Source organism: Urocitellus parryii, chromosome 6, assembly GCF_045843805.1.
Source record: "Urocitellus parryii isolate mUroPar1 chromosome 6, mUroPar1.hap1, whole genome shotgun sequence".
Classification (NCBI taxonomy): Eukaryota; Metazoa; Chordata; class Mammalia; order Rodentia; family Sciuridae; genus Urocitellus; species Urocitellus parryii.
The window spans coordinates 65,172,644-65,193,046 of record NC_135536.1 but is presented as its reverse complement, the minus strand read 5'-3'; the positions used below and the strand labels follow the sequence as shown (position 1 = coordinate 65,193,046).

The 20,403-nt window shown below is 35.6% G+C and overlaps 1 protein-coding gene across 1 annotated transcript; it reads left to right on the top strand.

Moving 5' to 3' along the window:
- Garin2 (golgi associated RAB2 interactor family member 2) lies at positions 1-20,283 on the top strand. The gene is made up of 6 exons (XM_026385113.1): positions 1-87; positions 2,791-2,944; positions 6,286-6,485; positions 7,257-7,809; positions 10,829-11,076; positions 20,250-20,283. The coding sequence occupies exons 2-6, from the start codon at positions 2,795-2,797 to the stop codon at positions 20,281-20,283; spliced, it is 1,185 nt and encodes a 394-aa protein (XP_026240898.1). The 5' UTR covers positions 1-87; positions 2,791-2,794.
- Positions 20,284-20,403: the final 120 nt, after the last annotated feature.

The following is a 20,403-nucleotide window of genomic DNA, read 5'->3' as shown; positions in this document are numbered from 1 at the left end:
GGAAGCGATGGGGATCGTTCTTCCTTCCTTAACGTTCTGAACTGAGGCTTCCTGCTTCTTCCAGCACAGATTCCTACCTTGAGAGAGGTGAGAGGATCTCTCTGTCCCATCAACACATTTAGGGCTCTATTGCTCAGGAAGAGGAGGGAACAGGAAGAGAGGGGAAGGGTGCTTTCTGTATTCTTTTGTCCTCTTTTCCTCCTTCCACCTCTCACCCTTTCCAGTTCTCACACCCACCTCTCCAAGCACCTCAGGCAAGGCGGAACATTGGGCAACAACATTAGCTCTTCTAGTCAGGCTAGGAGGGTCTGAATCCTGGTTTGGGGACTTCCAGGCTATGTTATGTTGGGAAGTTAATTTCTCTAAGTCTCAGTTGCCTTAAGTGAGTGTCTTAATGCTGTTATTTCATAGTGTTATCTGAATTATATGAGAGAGTGCATTAAAGCCTTTATTGCCTGCCACTTAACAAGCACTAAATACATTCTTTTAATTATTATTTCTCATCCTCTTGTTTTTAGGTGGTGGTGGTGGTGGTGGTGGTGGTGGTGGTTATCTCTTTTTTTTTCTGATTGTTCTTTTTGGGGTCTGATTTTCACATTTCTTTTTTTTTTAAAGAGAGAGAGAGAGAATTTCAATATTTATTTTTTAGTTATTAGCGGACACAACATCTTTGTTGGTGCTGAGGATCAAACCCGGGCCACACGCATGCCAGGCGAGCGCGCTACCGCTTGAGCCACATCCCCAGCCCCATCACATTTCTGCTTGTATGGATTATTTCAATTTATTTATTTTCTTGCTCTTCTTGAATCATTTGATTTTCCCTGTACATGCATAAGATGTGGTCAAGGGGTGCCATGGAGTTGCCACCAGTGGAATTGTGCCTTGGCCACAGCTTATTGTGCCCAAAGCCCTTGCTCAGAGCACATGTGGCAGCAGAGGTCTCTGTATCCTGCAGTCCTGGCTGGGACCACAACAAACATGCTCACTACTTATCCTTTTGCTTGGGTGAGGGGTCTCTGAGGAAGGAAACTGTCACCCTAACTATATTTAAGAATATATGTTAGTGGCATTAAATGATTTATAATGATGTTGCAACAATCACCATCATTCATCTCCAGAACTCTTTTCATGTTGTAAAATTGAAACATTTTTTATAAACATTGGTTCCCCATCTTCCAATCCTCTGTTCCCCTAGCAACCATCATTCTACTTTGCCTCTGTGATTTCACTATTCTAGGTACCTCCTTATAAGTGGGATCATCGAGCATTTGTCTTTTTGTGACTGGCTTATTTCACTTAGCATAACGTCCTCAAGTAGTTTCATTCATGTTGTAGTGTGTGTCAGAATTTCCTTCCTTTTTTTGCTGCATTTTATATTCCTGTGGAGGGGGGTGTGTGGGTGTGTGTGGGTGTGAGTGTGTGAGAGAGAGAGACAGAGAGAGAGAAAGATTTAGTTTACTCATTCATCTTCCAATGGGCATTAAGTTGTTTCTACATCTTAACTGTTGTTAATAATACTGCTATGAATATGGGTGTACTAATATGTCTTCAGGGCTCTGATTTCAATTCTTCTGGGTATATTCCCAGAACTGGAATTGCTAGGTTATGTGGCATTTCTATGTTTAGTATTTTGAGATAACACCATACTGTTTTCCATTGCAGCCATACTATTTCATATTCCAAACAACAGTGCACAAGGATTCAAATTTTTTAACATCCTTTCCAGTAATTTTATTTTCTTTTTTTTTTTTTGTTTGTTTGTTTGTTTTTTGTTTATTTCCCTCCAGTACTGGGGATTGAACCTAGGGCATTCTACATGTTACACAAGCACTCTACACCCCCAGTCCTGTTTCTTTTTCTTTTCTTTTCTTTTCTTTCTTTTTTTTGTAATAGCAGTCATCCTGAAGGATATGATGTATTATTGGAGTTGTGATATTTAGCATCTATCCATGTGTGGTTATTGGCCATTTGTGTATCTTTGGAGGAACATCTGTTTAAGTGGGAAAGGTGATTTTTTAATGTCTGATCACACTACATTCTGGGTTCTTACTCTGTTAAGAATTGTTATTTCTGATAAGTGAAAGGTGAAATCCAAATATATAGAGTCACTGTTGTCTGTTGAAGTGGTTTTCAAAGGGAGGGAGGGAGGGAGAAAGAGAGAGAGCGCGCGAGAGCGAGCACGCAAGAGAGCACAAGAGTTAGACAGCAGACAAATATCCACCAGTTCCTCTCAACCAAAAGCTAAGCCTCAGTCATAGGTGAATAGCATGAAAGAACTGTTCTCAGTTTAGAACAGGAAGCTAACCAGTTTAGTTTACTTTTGATATCCTACTCACACAAAAGGATTAGAGAACACTGGATGACAGAAAGTACAGTGGGATCATTAGTTACAGAGGTAAGAAATAATATTTGGGGAAAGGGCATATATTGAGAAAACTCCTAGAAAGGTCTTTCCTAATTACCCTATAGGTGTTGTTGCCAGCCACAGATCTCAGCCACCTTTATTACAGATATCTCTTTTATGGTCTTTATAGTTCCTATTATCCAATCCCTCTCCCACTTTTTAGGCTTGCTTACTATCTGTCACCCCATAACATATAAACTACATGAGGGATCTTATCAATCCTATTTAGATGTATCTATAGTGCCTGGAAAAATGCCAAGCATATCATGATGTTGATAAAATTTGCTGAATTAATGAAAAAATGAGCCAATTTAATTATATTATATTCTCTCTGTATTCATTAATTGCACTTCCATTCCTTCAATTTTTTGATGTTTGCATATAAGCATAATGAAGAAAATCAATAGGAAGTCGACCAATGAGCAAGATGCACTCTGCGCCCCACAACCTTGCAGTCCAGGAGGTCTTCAAAATATGTTGGATGGAGGAGAGTATGCCCCTTTTGTGTCTCCTCCCATGTTAGAGAGCAATTTTATACAGGTAAATAAAACTTGGGCCCTAATTTCAATTCCAGTAATCATAGCATTTAATTTTCTCAAAGACAATTGAAAAGGTTTGGAGGAAACTTGTCTTAAATGTAGTGAGGGAATATGTGATAACATTAAAGGGAACAGTTTTGGAACTTCAAAGAAACTGAAATAATAACAATGTTGAAGGATCATTAATTTCAAATGTTCCCAACAAACTCTTAGTAATTCTGTCCTGATGCTACCATAATTGTCATTCTAACATAATATTCCCAAAGTCATAGCAAGTGACTTTTAAAGCATCCTGTCACAGGAAAATATTCAGATAACTTCTTTCTTAGACTTACAAGATGTTTGAAAGAAAAACATCTGTAACAAACTAAGGATTATAATGAATGTTAGCTCAGATAGTGTCAGGGAGAAAACCTGACTTTTTCCTAAAAAACGTGCCTATGTTGGGAATTAAACTGCTTGTCAGCACATCTGTACAAACTCTCCTCTACACATTTGACATTGGAATATTCAGAAAATAAATGGAGAAAGGAGCTCAGTGGATGGGCCATACTTCTAATTGAAAAGGTTGGGAAATGCCTCATCAATGCCTAACAGCCACACTGAATTCCAATTCCAACACATTCTAGCAGCTACTCAGCTGATTCCACAGAGGGGTGACAGGGAGGATAACAAACCCTTCCTCAAAGGTAAGGAGACTTCACCTTTCGTAAACATGTTTTGGGCACTGATTCCTGACTTAGCATGACCCTTCCAGCCCCATAGCATATACCATAGCAAGAAGTGAAGCCTCCAGAAACATTTGTTTTAATAACAAGTCATGATTTGATGCTCTTTGCCTTCTACGTATTTGTTTCCTACCAATAATATTTTATTTTTTCACTTTTCTTCCTATGCCCTTTTCAAATTACCTTTGGAATATTTTCATTGATTGCATGACACTTGACCTACACTGGGGAGATAGTTAACAGTCTATAGATCAGACACAGCCCCACATGATAATTTGGGAAAAAGTCATACTCCTCGGGGCTAGAGTTGTATTGTAGCTCAGTTACAGAGCACTTGCCTTGCAATTGTGAAGCACTGGGATGGATCCAACACCACATAAAAACAAAGGCACTGAGTCCATACACAACTAAAACAACTATTTTTAAAAAATGTCATACCCTTCAAGATACACCACAACCTCTCCTGGTCAGTATGTCCTTGGTAGCAAGCTACTCAGATTCCTGACTCAGTGGATTCAAATGAAAAAAAAAATCCAAACAAAAACAATAATCTCAAATAGAGTGAAGAGCCCAGGGTGCTGGGTTCTCTTTTTGCTCTCTAACAAGACATTTGCAGTGACAGCTGCCAGGAACACAAGAGAAACATCTCATCCTGCTGTGTTCTTGTGAGGATTGGGAAACCTTCCCAGAGCCACCAGGAGGCCCCCACTTGCTTCTCACTGGCCAGGCCTTCTCCACATGCCCCTGTTGAAATTAGTCACAGGCAAGCAGGAGGGGTCCCAAGTCAGTTTTAGGTTAATTGGGATTTAATCTCAGAACTGAGTCACCATCTCTGAAGAGTGGATAATGAACAAATCCAGGATTCTGTTCATCAGAGGCACAGCTTTGGGTAGGCTGTGAGGAGTGTGGATCACAACTTCTTTTGGAATATATTTGTTTATAAGTGGTTTATTTTTTAATTGAACCAGTTCTCATACAACTGAGAAACCAGTGTAGCTCCTCTATGGTTTCCTTCACATTTCTGTCAACCCCTTTACCAGTCTGTTCTTTTGCCAACTAACAGAGATGTTATTGCCCAAGATTATTGGACTTTGGGATTTCTACATATACTGTTCCTATGCCCAGAAACTTCTTCCCTCCACCAGTCAGTTTACCTCTCACATTCTTCAGGTCTCAGCTAGGAGTCCCCTCCTCAGAGTATATTTCCATGACCCCATATCCAATGGTGGGCTGGAGTGGGCCTACTGGCAAGTGTTCAGGAAGTTTACAAGTTGGTCTTTAAGTCCTGCCATTATTATCATTATTTTATTATTTGTTTATTAATAGAAACAAGGTATTGCTGTGTTGTCCAAGCTGGCAATAAACTTCTAGGCTCAAGAGATCCTTATGCCTCAATTTCCTGAGTAGTTGAAATTAAATATGCACCATGCCTGGCTTAATCCAGCCATTATTAAAAATTAAGTTATATTACTAGGGATATAGCTCAGTGGGATATAGCATGTGTGAGCCTGGAATTTAATCCCTGGTACTTCAAAATAACAATAATAGTAATAATTATAATAACATATATAAATTTACATCCAAACCAATGATAATAAATAGCCAAAACTCACAATTCCTATTTTTTACTACATTTTACTATTATCTATGTTCTTGAGGTTACGGATGCAAGAGTTTGATAAAGGTTTATAGAATACGTTACTTGACTCTATGGTATTAAAAGTAAAGAATATTCTGTGTTTTATGTAAATTGTATGGCGCTCATCTTTTATATCAGTAACATTTTATTTTAGTTTTCATTTATTTATGTATTTATTTTTTGTGTTGCCAGGGATCAAAGTCAGGGCCTCATGCATGCTATGTAAGCACTCTTACCACTGCCCAATGTATCTGTAACATTTTGTTGTTATTGTTTTTGGTACTGGGTATTGAACCCAGGAGTACTTTACCACTGAATCATAGTTCTAGTCCTTTTTTATTTCAAAATAGGGTCTCACAAAGTTGCTGCAGGTTTTGCTAAGTTGCTGAGATTAGCTTTGATCTTCCTGCCACCCAACTATCAGTAACATTTTCAAAAAGTTTATGTGTAAGTGAATCTTCTGAGAACTGTTAAACATTTACTGTCACATCATTGGCTATATCCCTACCCTAAGCTAAGTGCTCTGTTAAATGTTCCCAGAATTTGTTCTTGGTAATACTTGCTACAGTAATAATTAGTTACTTAAGTTGTTTAATGTTTGTCTTCCCTGGGAGACTCCCACACATGAAGGGATTATGTCTATTCACTTGTGGTATCTCCAAAAATTAACCCAAACAAGCAAAGGAATAAATACATCATGATTAATTTCCCCTCTGTATCCTGACTTCTCTTACATTGATCCAGTAAGGGAGGCTACCTGTTCTGTGACTTTCATCAAAAATCATCTTCAGGCTGGAGCTGTGGTTTGATGGGAGAACGCTTGTCTCTCATGAGGCCTGGTTTTAATTCTCAGCACCACATATAAATAAAGGAATAAAATAAAGGTCCAACAACAACTATATATATAGTTGTGTGACTTTAAATATATATATATATATTTTTTTTTTAAATCATTGTCTTGTTCTCTGCACTCAGGTCAACAGAAGAGGTGAATCCATTTACCTTCATAATCGAGCCAACTGGGTGACTGTAGGCATCTGTTCTTCCAGTTCCACCCAGAAGACTCCCAATGTGATGCTGCTGGCACATCTGACACCTGCTGCTAAAAAACGTTCAGAACCCCTGTTTGAAAGTCTCCTGACATCCCCTTCTACAGGGAAGCTGGTGCTTACAAGGTGAGTTACAAAGAGAAGAGGTTAAGAATCTCTTAGAAAATATGCATGAGCCCTGTGGAAATGGAACCGCTGATGACAATTGCTCCAAAGAAGCATCTCACTTGCATACCCTGATGCAAATGACCAAAAAGTGTTCTCAAAGTCAAGGAACATGGTTTATGACAAAGTCAAACAGGCAGTTAATTTAAAAATAAATAAACCTGGGGCTGAGGTTGTGGCTCAGCGGTAGAGCACTTGCCTTGCATGTGCAAGGCCCTGGGTTCAATCCTCAGCACCACATACAAATAAATAAAATAAGTGTATTGTATCCAACTACAACTAAAAATAAATATTTTTTAAAAATAAAATAAATAAATAAACCTAAGTAACAAAAACTGATGACTCATAATAAATAATCTCCCAAGAACACACCTCCTCTCCACGCAACGTCCTGGCTGCCATCAGAATTAGCTCTGGTCTTCTCTCGGTCAGTCATTTGCTCTACAATGTTGAGCAAATCACTTAATTTCTCTGAGAAACAGCCCTTTTAGTTAATTAAAATGAATATTTTCTCATGATAAATAGGTGGCATTCTGATTTTTAGTACATCAGAGGTCTAGACACATGATTAGATTGAGATGACTCTGAGGAGTCCTCCTTTAGAACTATCTGAGACAAAAGTCCTTTTCCTGAGTCTCACTCTTCAAGCTGATACAAAATATAAAAGGAAAGCCTGTTTTATAGGTCTCCAACCAGGTCTCCAGATAATGTTACATTTGCATTCATTTTCAGGTTTCTCCCTCTGCAGTTTGTTACTCTTTCTGTGCATGATGCTAAGAACTTGCGCCTCAAATTAAAGCTGGTGAGTGGCCGAGCCTACTACTTACAGCTCTGTGCTCCTCCATATAAACAGGAGGCCTTATTTTCTCAGTGGGTGGACCTCATCTCCCTCTTGAATCATGAGAAAATCAAAGTTCTCAAAGCATCAGAGGTCTCAAGCTTTTCAGAAATCACAAATAGCACAGATATCACAGCCTCCGTGGACATCATGGACATTACAGAGTTCTCAACTATACAGAACCCACATCCGTACACATGGACCAAAGGCATTCATGTCATGGACAGCCTAGATTTCTCGGAACTTGAAGATGTCACCGACGTCACAGATGTGACAGATGTTCCAGAAAATGAGGTCCCAGAGGTTCCAGATGTAAATATCGTCACAGAAATCACAGAAGTCGTAGAGGCCACAGAAGACACACATAGCTCTGATGCCTCAAACTTCTCAGGAGTCACTGTGGTGTTTGAAAATGATGACATAATAAGAGCCAAACAAGAGGAAAAGGTATGTGACATGGAAGACTTTGATTCTTTAATTATCAAGCACTAGAGCAATAAACAAGGTCACAGTTCTCAGTCAGGTGACATTAGTTATCACCTGTGGAACTGTCTGTGAGTGACCTAAGTTTAAAAATGAGATCTGATCCCTGAGACCTGGTGTAAAGGGGTTGTATGATATCTTTTGAAATAGGCAGCAACCATCCTTACTGTCAAACTTAACCTAGTGCCTGAAAGCTATGGTGTAATGAAAAGAAATGAGGATGTAGTCAGAAAACCTGGGTTAGATTCTTAACCTGCTGCATGTTAGTTGTGTGACTTTGAATAGCTCACTGAACCTACGTGATCCTCTGTTTCTTCACCTCCAAAATGAGGACATTAATAAAAGTAAGACTGTTTTAAATTTTAAATATATAGAAAAGTGCCCAGTAACTTGAAGAAAGGGATGAAACTTCACTAGGCAAAGTCCAGGAAGTAGAAAAACAAAGCCATGTTCGGATTAATTCAAGTAGGATGGAGCATAATATATGTGGAGAATATTAGCATATAGGATTGGAAAGTTGCTTGTAAACCTTGAATGCCAAATCAAGAAGTGGAGACTTCACTCTGAGAAAACCTTAGCAACTAAGGGCTGTGTAAGGAAATGAAGGAGTTGTTTTGTTTTTTGTTTGTTTTAAAGATTAATCTTATGGCAGGATGCATAATAGGTAAAGAGATCAGTCTGAAGAAAACTGCTAAAATTTCTCCACTAGGTTCACAACAGAAATAGATCAAAGGGTGAGGACAGAAGTTTCACAGAAGAAGTTGAGCATAAATAATACTAGAAAAAAATTAAATTTCTCTTTTTTGGTATTTTACAATCTATAGCTGTTATGCTGTGCAATAGAATATCAGAACTTGTTCTTCCTGTTGACCAGCGACTCCTATTTTTCCATGCATGGAGCTCCTACAAAAAATATTTAACCCATGTAATTGTTAATTAAAAGAACAGACACAGGGGCTGAGACCTGTGGCTCAGTGGTAGCACACTTGCCTGGCATGTGTGAGGCACTGGGTTAGATTCTCAGCACCACATATAAATAAATAAAGGTCTATCAACAACTAAAAAAATAAAAAATAAAAAAAAAGAACAGACACAGAACTGGACTCAGGGACACATGCTTGTAATTCCAGCTGTTTTGGAGGCTGAGGCAGACAGAGGATCTCAAGTTTGAGACCAGTCTGGGCAACTTAGTGAGATCCCATCTCAAAAAAAAAGCTGTAAGTGTACTTAAGGTAGAGTGTTTGCCTGACATGTTCAAGGCCCTGGGTTGAATCTGCACTGCAAAAAAGTTAAAAATTAAAAGAATAAACACTATCAATATTAGCAGAAGTGTAGTCAACTGGGAATTTGTAGAGATTTATAGTATAAATGAGAATTGGGTCAGTTTTCTTGAAATAATTCTGAGTCAAGAACCTTAAAAATATTTGTACCCTTTGACAGAAATGAAGATTTAATTACAAAGATGTTAGTTATAGGCTGTGAGTGCATCTCAGTGGTAGAACATACTTAGCACACATTAATCATATCTTATGCTTCCCATGCTTATAATAATGAAAGCACGGAAGCAACCTAAATATCTACTAGGAATAGCTAAACAAATTTGAGCTTATGAAGGGCAGATATCATATTTATCTTGTTCAGGAGCTACCATAGTGCCTGATAATATCATAGGCACTGAGTAAAACTTTGTTAAATGAATTACTATTTTGTAGTTATTAAAATTATTTAAGAATGTTTCTTAACCTGGAAAAGTGTATATGATATAAATTTGAGTGAAAAATGAATAATATGTTCTCTGGGATGTAAAAATACATTTACACACACATACAAATAAATATATATATATATATATATATATTGTGAATAGCAGTTAATCTTTAGATTGTAAGACTATGGGCCACTTATGTCTTGTTTATACTGTTTTGGATTCTCTGTTTCCTATAATAAAGATAAATTATTTTTAATTATGAAAAAATCAAGTGTTTTTACACAATTATTAATGACAGGAGGAAAATGCTTATAGTAATGAAATGTTAGGTGAAAAAATGTAGGCAGCAACTTCAAAACAATGTCAAAGCAGATATAATAAAAAATAAATAAATGAACAAAGAGATGGGAATCAATTGTACCAGAGGAATGGCTTTTTTTGGACAGTGGCTTCATGCAAGGAATAATTTCTACCTTTCACTTTATTCCTTAGAGGATTTTCCAAATATTCTATAATATAAGTAGCTTTAATTTTCAGGGAAAAAAGGAAAGTGTTATCTTTTAAAATAAGATTATCACACTATTTTTAATACCTTTATTTTTATTTATTAATTTTTTTAGGTAGTGCTGAGCACTCTACCACTGAGCCACAACCCCAGATCCAGATTACTACATTATTTTTAAGGAAATATAATAGAGGTAATGGACCAGGTAGGGGCAATGGGAGAAAGAAGTACAGATGTGAGGAATGTTAACACAGCTTTGGGGTTCACCAGCTTGAATGAGAGACTCTGCTGTGATCAGTAAGTGACTAAGAAGTGGCACAGTAACAGATTCCAGGAGATAAGAAGAATGGGGAGAGATTTGAGGGTATTAGATTTTAGGTACAGGCTTTAAATCTTTTGAAAAACAAAGACTAGTATTATTATGAACTCCAAGCCTCTATCATATCTTTCTTGCTCGTAGACTAGGAGACTAACATTTTCAGAAAACATTCCTTGCCCCTACAATTCGCAGACAAGAAATGCTGTAATTATAAGTGCTACTTGTTTTATGTGAGGTGACATTGGTGCACATCACAAAATGAGCTTCTGAATGTGCTATCAGGCTGCAGTGGGGCAGGCCATGGTTCCCACACTGCCTGCCTCCAACACCTGTGCACACTCAGTAAATGTGAATGAAATGATTACTATACTAGATACTGCTCCATAAATAATCTATTTCTATATCACACTCTTCTATTACCTGACTTGCTATTGCTTTGTCATTTTCAAAGGAAATAGTGGAAAGCACTATGAAGCCTGGATGTCTACGAGATACAAGAAGTAAGAGTGAATTCAAAGAATCCTCAAAACATGTCACCATCTCAGACATAACACTTACTTTCCAAGGTGAAAGGTGTTTTCATACTACTTTGAGTGCAGCAAGAAGTGAGGCAAACATATCAAAAGAAATGAGTGACAAAACCTCTGAAGAAAAGACAACTGATTTAAAAAACACAGCTCTCAAGGCAGTAGACTCCAGGTATGTGGAAAGAAAATGTTGTGGGGGTTTCTAAGATGTAAAGCAATGTAAATAGGTGCGTGCTTTAAAGTCCTTATAATTGAGCCATTTGTCTCTGAAGATTCTCAGAGACAGATACAGTGTAATTGCCCAATGATATAGTCAACTCTTAACTACCCACAACCTTGATTCAACCTTGGATAATTTTTATTTTTAAACCAGCTTCTTACACCACTCAGTTAGTATTATGGCTATTGGCCTATTGTCCATTTTGTGTTTACAAAATATAAGAGAATCACAGTGTTCACATTTTGAAGCCAGGATGTTGAGTTCTGGAGGGCTTGTGTGGGTATGTTTTCTTTTATCTTTATACTTCTCTATATCTTCTTCTCTACATAGCCTCTATATATTTCTTATATTTATCTAATGAGTGACATTTGCACTAATGAAAATTCAAAAAACTATTTTCATAATTTCAATAGCAAACTTGAATGCAAAAAAAAAAACCAAACAAACAAAACAAAACTAGCCTGGGCCACAAAGCAAGACCCCTATTAGTAAGAATGAAATGAGGAATGTAAATATATATGTATATATACATATATAAACGGGAAAACAGAAAAAATTGACATTAAAAATTAATTAACTAGAAAATTTTAAAATAATTTGAAGTGCTAAAAAGATTGGTTGATTCTTCAAAAAGAGCAACAAAACAAAACTGGACAAAACTGGCAAACCATTGGGTTGGCTATTTTGTTTTTAAAGTAAAATTGAAAAATATAAAAGATGTTATATCAAGAAGAATGGTAAAACATTATTGAGAAAGGTCAAATACAGTTTTGTTTCAATAACTTGAAAATGCTAAATAAGATTAAAAATGTAAAAGAAAAAAAGCAAAATTAATGCAACCAGAAATTGAAAACTGAAGAAATAGAAAAAAATTATCATAAAGCTCTCATTTAAGTAAAAGACAGTTTTGACTTTTCCAGAACAGTTTTTTAGATACTCTAAGACTTGTCTCTATTTTATGTACTGTTTTGTTTTAATATAGAAATATACAAAAAATATTCTGTTTTGTTTTCACAATTTCATGAAGCAAATAATCTATTTGGATTATAAAGCCAGGCAAAGACAACACAAAAAAGAAAATTCTAGTTTAGTCTACAATAAATACTAAATTCTTAGAATCTCAACAGGCAAAACACAACAAGCTTATTGTAAAATTAAGGAAATTATTAATATTAATCATATAAATACAAAAGAATAGAAAAGTTATGATAATTTAAACACATGTAACAAATTTATATATATTTTGTTTATTTGTATTTTGCTGGATTAAAAACCAAACCTAGGGGCACTCTACCACTGAGCTACATCTCTAGTTCTTTTTGTTTTTAAGGTCTCACTGAGTTGCCCAGGCTGATGTTGAATTTGCAATCCTCCTGCCTCCGCTTCCTGAGTAGTTGATAGTAGGGTGTACATCATTACACCTGCCTCTCAATTTTTTTTAAATTAATAAACATAAAGAATACTGAAAAAAGAATGCATTTTTTAATAGCAACAGCAACAAAAATCAAGTGTGGTAATAAGATAACTGATTTTAAAAACACAAAACTTACATGGTAGAAATAAAGTACAACTTGAAAAAAGAAAAGAGGCTTTCCTTATGGGTTCAGTAAGTTTAATAAAACAGCAAAGTTGAGAAGACATCCTCAACTGATTTATGTATTTAATATAAAACCAATGAACATCTCAATAGGATATTTCAAGGAAATTATAAAATTATTAAAAAACTGGGCATGGTGGTACTTGCCTGTAATCCTAGCAACTCAGGAGGCAAAGAGAGGAAGATCTCAAGTTCACGTCCAGACTCAGCCATTCAGTGAGACCTAGCAACTTAGTGAGACCTTGTCTCAAAAAAGAAAAAAAAAAAAGGCTAGGGATATAGCTCAGTGGTTAAGCACCCCTGGGATAAAACTCCAGTACCAAAACAAAATAATTAAAAATATATGGAAAAGATAGGGGTATGAGTCTCAAAGAAACAGTTGGGATGGAAAGTGTCTTCAGGAGCCAAGTACAGTGGCACATACCTGTACGCTCAGTGACTCAGGAGCATCTCAAATTCAAAGCCAGCCTCAGCAATTTAGCCTGGACCTAAGCAACTTAGGAAGACAAGTTTACTCAAAATAAAAAGTAAAAAGGGCTGGGGTTGTGACTCAGTGGTAAAAGCCCTTCTGAGTTAAATCCCCAGAATCAAAAACTAAAAAGAAAAGAAAATGTCTTCAGGGCACTGGGTCCCATAACATCTTAAGGCATGTCATAATTAAGACTATCAGAATTCTAAGACAGGGGTCAGAGGTGCAGCTCAGTGGATAGAGCACATGGTTAGCATGCTCAAACCTCTGGGTTCAATCCCCGGCACCCTATTAAAAATAATTACCAGTACAAAGTTTAGAATATAGAAATAAAGATACAAAAATAGATTTGAATCGATGAGATCAGACAATATACAAAAAGAAAAAAATGCAATATTATCATTGCCTTTATTACAGAGGAAAGTTCATTTCTTGTCCACAGAAGCAATAAAAATAATTTTCAATGGCCAAGTTGGAGTCATTCCCTCAATAATATTTATTAAATTCCTCCTATGTGCTAGGCACTGGAGATAGACTATAAAAATAATCATGCCCCTGTCTCCTGAAATGTTTTATTCTAGTAGGGAGATCATAAACAAATAAGATATATATGCCAACTGGAATGCACTGTGATTAAAAACTTAGAAAAAAGAGTGATTTGAGCAGAGCAGAGGGATATTTTACACAGGTAGTCATGGGCATGCTCTCTGAGGAAGGGACTTTTGAGCAGAAAGCTGAGGAAATGGGAGCTCTGGGGGAATTGAGTTCCAAGCTGCATAACAAGTATAAGTATCAGCCAAATTAACAATTTTAAATAAATGTATAACAAGAGAATGGAAAAAGAATAGAGTATCTTTATACTTAAATGGCTGATAGGAATTTGTAAACTAACCAATTAACAAATGGTTTAAGAACAGGAATAGAAAATACACCAGGCTGGGTACAATGGCGCACACCTGTAATCCCAGCAACTCAGGAGACTGAGACAGGAGAATCTCCAGTTCAAAGCCAGCCTCAGCAAGCAAGGTGCTTAACAGCTCAGTGAGACCCTGTCTCTAAATAAAATACAAAACAGGGCAGGGGATGTGGCTTACTGGCCAAGAGTCCCTGATTCAATCCCTAGTACCAAAAAAAAAAAAAAAAAAAAAAAAGAGGGGCTGGGGTTGTGGCTTAGTAGTAAAGTGCTTGCCCGGCATGTGTGAGCACTGGGTTCGATCCTCAGCATCATATAAAAATAAATAAATAATGGTATGTGTCCATCTATAACCAAAAAAAAAAATTTTAAAAGAAAGAAAGAAAATACCAGAAGACAAATACTTGAAGAGTCATCAACTTCATTAACAGTAAAGAAATACAAGTAAAGCAGTTACCAGTTGGCATTTTACTAGCTGTCCATAACATTTATGATGTCACCGTAAATAGTGGAGGGCTTTCTACAGAGTGACTTGGAAACTCAATGCTACAAATGGTTATACCCCTTGACTTACAGAAATACATGTTAAAGAAATAAGTCAAAGGAGAAAGTTAGTAACTTATCTGAACATAGTGGTTTTTTAAAAACTTTTTTTTAGTTGTAGATGGACACAATACCCTTATTTTATTTATTCATCTTTATGCAGTGCTAGGCAAGTGCTCTACCACTGAGCCACAACCCCAGTCCTGAACATAGTGTTTTATAGTTTAAGCCTGTACCTCATCCAAATGACCAATAGTGGAAGAATGGCTAACCAGGAAATAGTATGTTTATTTAGTGAAACAGCAGATTCTCATTAGGAAAAGCAATAGAATTTCAATGAAAAAGGGCTACATAATTAATAGGACTTACAAGCTGGAAAAATAAAATTCCAAAAATGTATATACAATGATAGTTTATTTCTACTATGGGATGGGAAGAAACCACAGTTTGAGCATAGCTGATGATTGAAGGAATTGATATTTATTGTAGCTATTGATAGATGTTTCTATTAAAGTTTTATTATGTAATTGATTACATTTACAGTTTAAAAAGAAGGTTGATGCCTTAATTAGGAGAAATTTAACACAGCAACTAAAGGATGAGCTTTGCAGTTAGATCTCTATGTTCAAATCTTGACTCCTCTCTTACTAGCTCTGTGATCTTAGCAAGTTATTTAACTTCTTTAGGAATTAGATTTCTCATTTGTAAAATGGGAATGTCAACCATATAGAACTATTTTAGGAATTAAAACACATGTCGGGCTCATGGTAATTGCTTTAAATTTATATATATAAATTTATATATATTTGATTTAAATTTATATATATAAATTCTATATATATATATATATATATAAGTTCTATATAGGTAAATTCTATATATATGTAAATTCTATATATATAAATTATATGTATATAAAAATTCTCTCTATATATAAATTCTCTCTATGTATATATAAATTCTATATATATGTATATGTATAAATTCTACATATGTATATATATAAATTCTATATGTGTGTGTATATATATAAATTCTATATATGTATATATAAATGTATATATATATTATATATACACATATGAATGTGTGTGTGTGTATATATATATATATATATATATATATATAAAATATGGATAGAGGAAGGAGAGAGAGGAAGGGAAGAAGAAAGGAAAGAAGGTAGGTAGGTTAAGAAGGAAGGCAGTTTGGGGCTAGGGATGTGGCTCAAGCAGTAGCGTGCTCGCCTGGCATGCGTGTGGCCCGGGTTCAGTCCTCAGCACCACATACAAACAAAGATGTTGTGTCCGCCGAAAACTAAAAAAATAAATATTAAAAAAAATTCTCTCTCTCTCTCTCTTTAAAAAAAAAAAAGAAGGAAGGCAGGAGGGAAGGAAGGTTGGTTGGTTCAAATTCTAGATTAGACTTAGCAAAAAAATCTAATGTAGATTTGATTCACATTGAATAGAGTACAAAAAAATGGTTCTACATTATGCAGTACCTCTAAAATTTTCTATTATACTACCCAATAAACTGAACCTAGGGAAGAAATTGAAGGGCACAAAACTCGTTAAATATTTTTAATACAGCAAAAAAATTGAGGTGATAGGAGAATGTTAATTTAGTAAGTGAAAATGTTATTATTCTAATACATGATAAAGTCTACCAGAGGGCTAAATTTAAAAAGTAGATTTAAAATAAAAATTAGTTTAAACACAAACGAACAAAAATTATTATGGAGTAAAGTAACAGCAGACATGTGGTCAGTTAAAAATAACAAAAACAAAGCCAGGCACAGTGGCACACACCTATAAGCCCAACTACTCAAGAGGCTGAAGCAAGAAGATCACAAGTTCAAGGCCAGCCTTGGCAATTTAGCAAGACTCTGTCTCAAAATAAAAATAAAAATTTAGAGATGAGGTCAGTGGTAAAGCACCCCTTGTTTCAGTCCCTAGTACCACAGAAAATAAATAAAAATAAGTACATATCATGGGTTTGATACCAATAAACAACAGACCTGAACCAGGCAAGGTATCACAAGCCGTAATCCCAGCTACTAGTGAGACTAAGGTAGAAAGATTAAAAATTCCAGGCTACCTGCAATTTAGCAAGACTTTGTCTCAAGATTTAAATAAATAAATAAAAATTTAAAAGGACTGGGGATGTAGCTTAGTGGTAGAGTATTTGACTACCATGTGCAAAGCCCTAAATTAAATCCCTAGTACTAAAAAAACAAATAACAGGGCGGTCTCTATAGGTTATGGAATCTGTCCCTGGAAATATCTCAGAAATGAACATTAAGTCGTTTGTCCTGGATAGACTTTAGACATTCTCCTTTGAGGTATCTAGATCCTTTTGTGTTTCTAATTACTATATAATTTTAACACTGGGAATATCTACTGCTTAAACAAATGATAGAATGTAAGCTTAAAGTTAAATCTAAGTGTATTCTGGAGGATTCCTTAAAAAGGAGTGTGGTGGTATGGAAATAGTAGGCATATTGTAGGGTTATAAAAAGTAGAGTGACAGAAGTACATAAAGAAGTTGGGATATATTAGATGATCTCTATTGTAACTAGTAATTCATTTACATTCATGTAGATTAAAGAAAGTAGGCTATTCTGTCAAAAAATAGCTATCTTAAAATATCTTAATTGATTAAGGATTAATTACTCAAAACTGGTTTTCTTTTTAATCTTTCCTAGCAAAGTTGTAGGGGTCAAGGGAAGCAAAGGAACATGAGTGATCCTTAGGAGAGCCACAAACCTTGAAATCAGAGTAATGTTTACGTTGTATCCTTAACACATTTCCCCTAATTCTAGAGCCTCTAGGTCCAAGTGTCAAGACATCCAATGTGTTGGATCCTGATTATCTGCTCGGGTGAAACATCATTTAATATCTAGGGTTCTCATGCCAGTGTTCTCGAAGTGTGGCTGCTAGACCAGCAACAGCAATAACAGCAGTGTCTAGGAACTTGTTAAGAGATTTAAATTCTCAGGTCTATCTTATTGAATCATAAAATCTGAGGAAGGGACATAGCATTCTGTGTTTTAATTGATCTCCAAGTGATTCTAATGCATGCCCAAGTTTGGGAGAACATTCATTGCCTGATTGAGTACAATGTACAAAGTGGGGTTGAGCCAGGATACTCTCTCTCCTATAGGCTCAGAGTCAAAATAAGGATTTCCCTTTAAGGCCATAAAAAGAACCCTCAAACTCAAAGGAGTCTTTTTCAGGAATCTTTCCTATATGACCAGGAGCTAATATATAAGTATAGATAAAAATATAGATATATATATTAATAAACAACAGAACATGACTGTATATGTATGTGTCTCAAGTGAGAATTGCTGTTATCACCCACACTACGACCTATTGGAGGCACAGAGTAGCTAAAGTAGATACAAATTTCACCCAGAACACTGACCTATTATTTCTTGATGGTAACCACTGAATTATTTCACTGAAACTAAACAATGACCAGAAGGAGTATTGGAAAGTCTAATGTGTTACAGAGAAAGAAAGACCAAGATTAAAAAAAAAAAAAAAGGAAAGAAAGGAGAATAATAAAGGGAGAGAGAGAGAGAAGCTGTCAGAAATAGAGAGGGGAGACAGAATTGTTAGATGCAGAGGGACATAAAAAGGTGCCACTCAGTGGGGAATATTCCTTTCACTACTGTGAAGAAATACAGGTTTAATAGAAAAGCCTATGATTTATTTTAAAAAGGGGGGATAGGAGCAAGATAAAATCAATTCATCCAACTTAGCAATTTCCCCTAAATAATTATTGATCAAGTCAAATCATTCTGATGTCCTCCTGTTTTATTTTGTTTTCATATCTTAAATACAGTGTCCCCAGCTATTGTCTAATACTTAAGAAACACACCATGGGGGGCTGGGGATGTGGCTCAAGCAGTAGCGCACTCGCCTGGCATGCGTGCGGCCAGGTTCGATCCTCAGCACCACATACCAACAAAGATGTTGTGTCTGTCGAAAAACTAAAAAATAAATATTAAAATTCTCTCTCTCTCTCTCTCTCTCTCTTTAAAAAAAGAAAAAAGAAACACACCATGAATCAAAATATTATAACATTATAAGCTTCCTCTTTGCCCTTTTGCACATATCGAATTCCTTAAAACCGTTAGATTAATATTTGATGCCTTTTAAAAAACATTTAAGGAATTGACAAACTTTACTTTTTATTACAGTTTTAGATTTACAGACTAATTGGGCAGATGGGAGATAGAGTTCCATCTCACTGCCACCTCCTCTCCTCACCCCCACAGTTTCCCCTATATATCTTATATATGATATACTGATATGTTATTATTAACTATATTCCATAGTTTACACTAAGGTTCATGCTTTGTATTGTACAGTTCAGTGAATTTTGACAAATGTATAATAGGTAACCAGTATTATATCTTTGCAGAGAATAGTTTATTTCTCTAAAAAGCCCTCCTCATCATTAAGCTAACTTTTAACTGCTCTTTAAAATATTTAAAATTACGAAGATAACACATTTTTAGGATAAAAAATGTTCTGCAGGTGCTAAGTTTTTAGTTTCATGTTATGCTCACTATTAGAAATGATAAAATGAACCCCTATACAAATGAAAAAATTATAGAAGTTTAAAGATATAAAGGATCTTGGGCTAGGGGCATAGCTCAGTGGTAGAGCGCTTGCCTAGCTAGTGTGAAGCACAGGGTTCAATTCTCAGCATCACATATACATAAATAAATAAAGATCCATTAACAACCAAAAGAATATTTTTAAAAAGATATACTATTTAACCAATCTTAAATTCTTCAAGGCTTCATCCCTGGGCTTCCTGTGCCATTAATCTACTGACTTCACTGGGGAGAAATAAACAGATGAAGAAAAACAAAATAAAACAAATTTTCATTCTAAGTAACCCTGTTAAGTTCAATGTAATCAATCATGAATTCTTTTTTATTGCCTATTTGTATTAGGAACATAATGACTAGCTGGAGTCTAATTTAAGAATGTTAATTATGAATGAAAGCTAAAAAAGATGGAGACTTAAACTTTTCATTACTGTCAGTTCAGGTCTTTTAGAAATGAAGTATTTACTCTATGAAGAATATATATTCCTTCTTATGCCTTGACAATAGTGCTACCATGACTGTTAATAATAGAATAATAGCAGGCTTTATTTTAACTTGCACCTATTTATTAAAGATATACTTAATTTATATCTTCAGTCTCTTAAAAACTTTTATTATCAGTCTCATTCAAATCAACAGGTCAATTTTGGTACAGGCCATATGAATTCTTATTTACTAACTCTTCAGAAAATTACTACTTTATTTTTTCCACATTTTTTATTGGCACATTAAAGTTGTACAGATTGATGGGACTTGTTACATATTCATGCACGCACACAATATAACGATATAATTTGGCCAAAACCACTCCCCAACACTTCTTCCCTCCCTCCCTTCCTCCCAGCCCTGATCCCTTTCCTCTACTGATCTCCTGTTTTTAACTTTTTAGTACAAAGTTGGAGTTCTTTATTCATATAGAGTAAGGCACAAGCCTTTTGAACTTTTTTTTTATTTTTTGAACTTTTTTTTTATATTTTAGTACAAAGTTGGGGTTCTTTATTCTCATAGAGTAAGGCACAGGCCAGGTGGGAGAGCTGTGCAGTCTCAGTGCCAATAAGTTTCAAATGTAAAGTCCTTCAGCTTCTGAAAGAAGCTCTTCCCATCTCAGGAAAAACACGTTTTGTTGAGAATAA

Coding starts and splice junctions, on each gene's coding strand:
- Garin2 (XM_026385113.1), top strand. CDS start 2,795: ATGAAGAAAATCAATAGGAAGTCGACCAATGAGCAAGATGCACTCTGC. Junction 2,945..6,285: donor TAGAGAGCAATTTTATACAG/GTAAATAAAACT, acceptor CTCTGCACTCAG/GTCAACAGAAGAGGTGAATC. Junction 7,810..10,828: donor GAGCCAAACAAGAGGAAAAG/GTATGTGACATG, acceptor TCATTTTCAAAG/GAAATAGTGGAAAGCACTAT.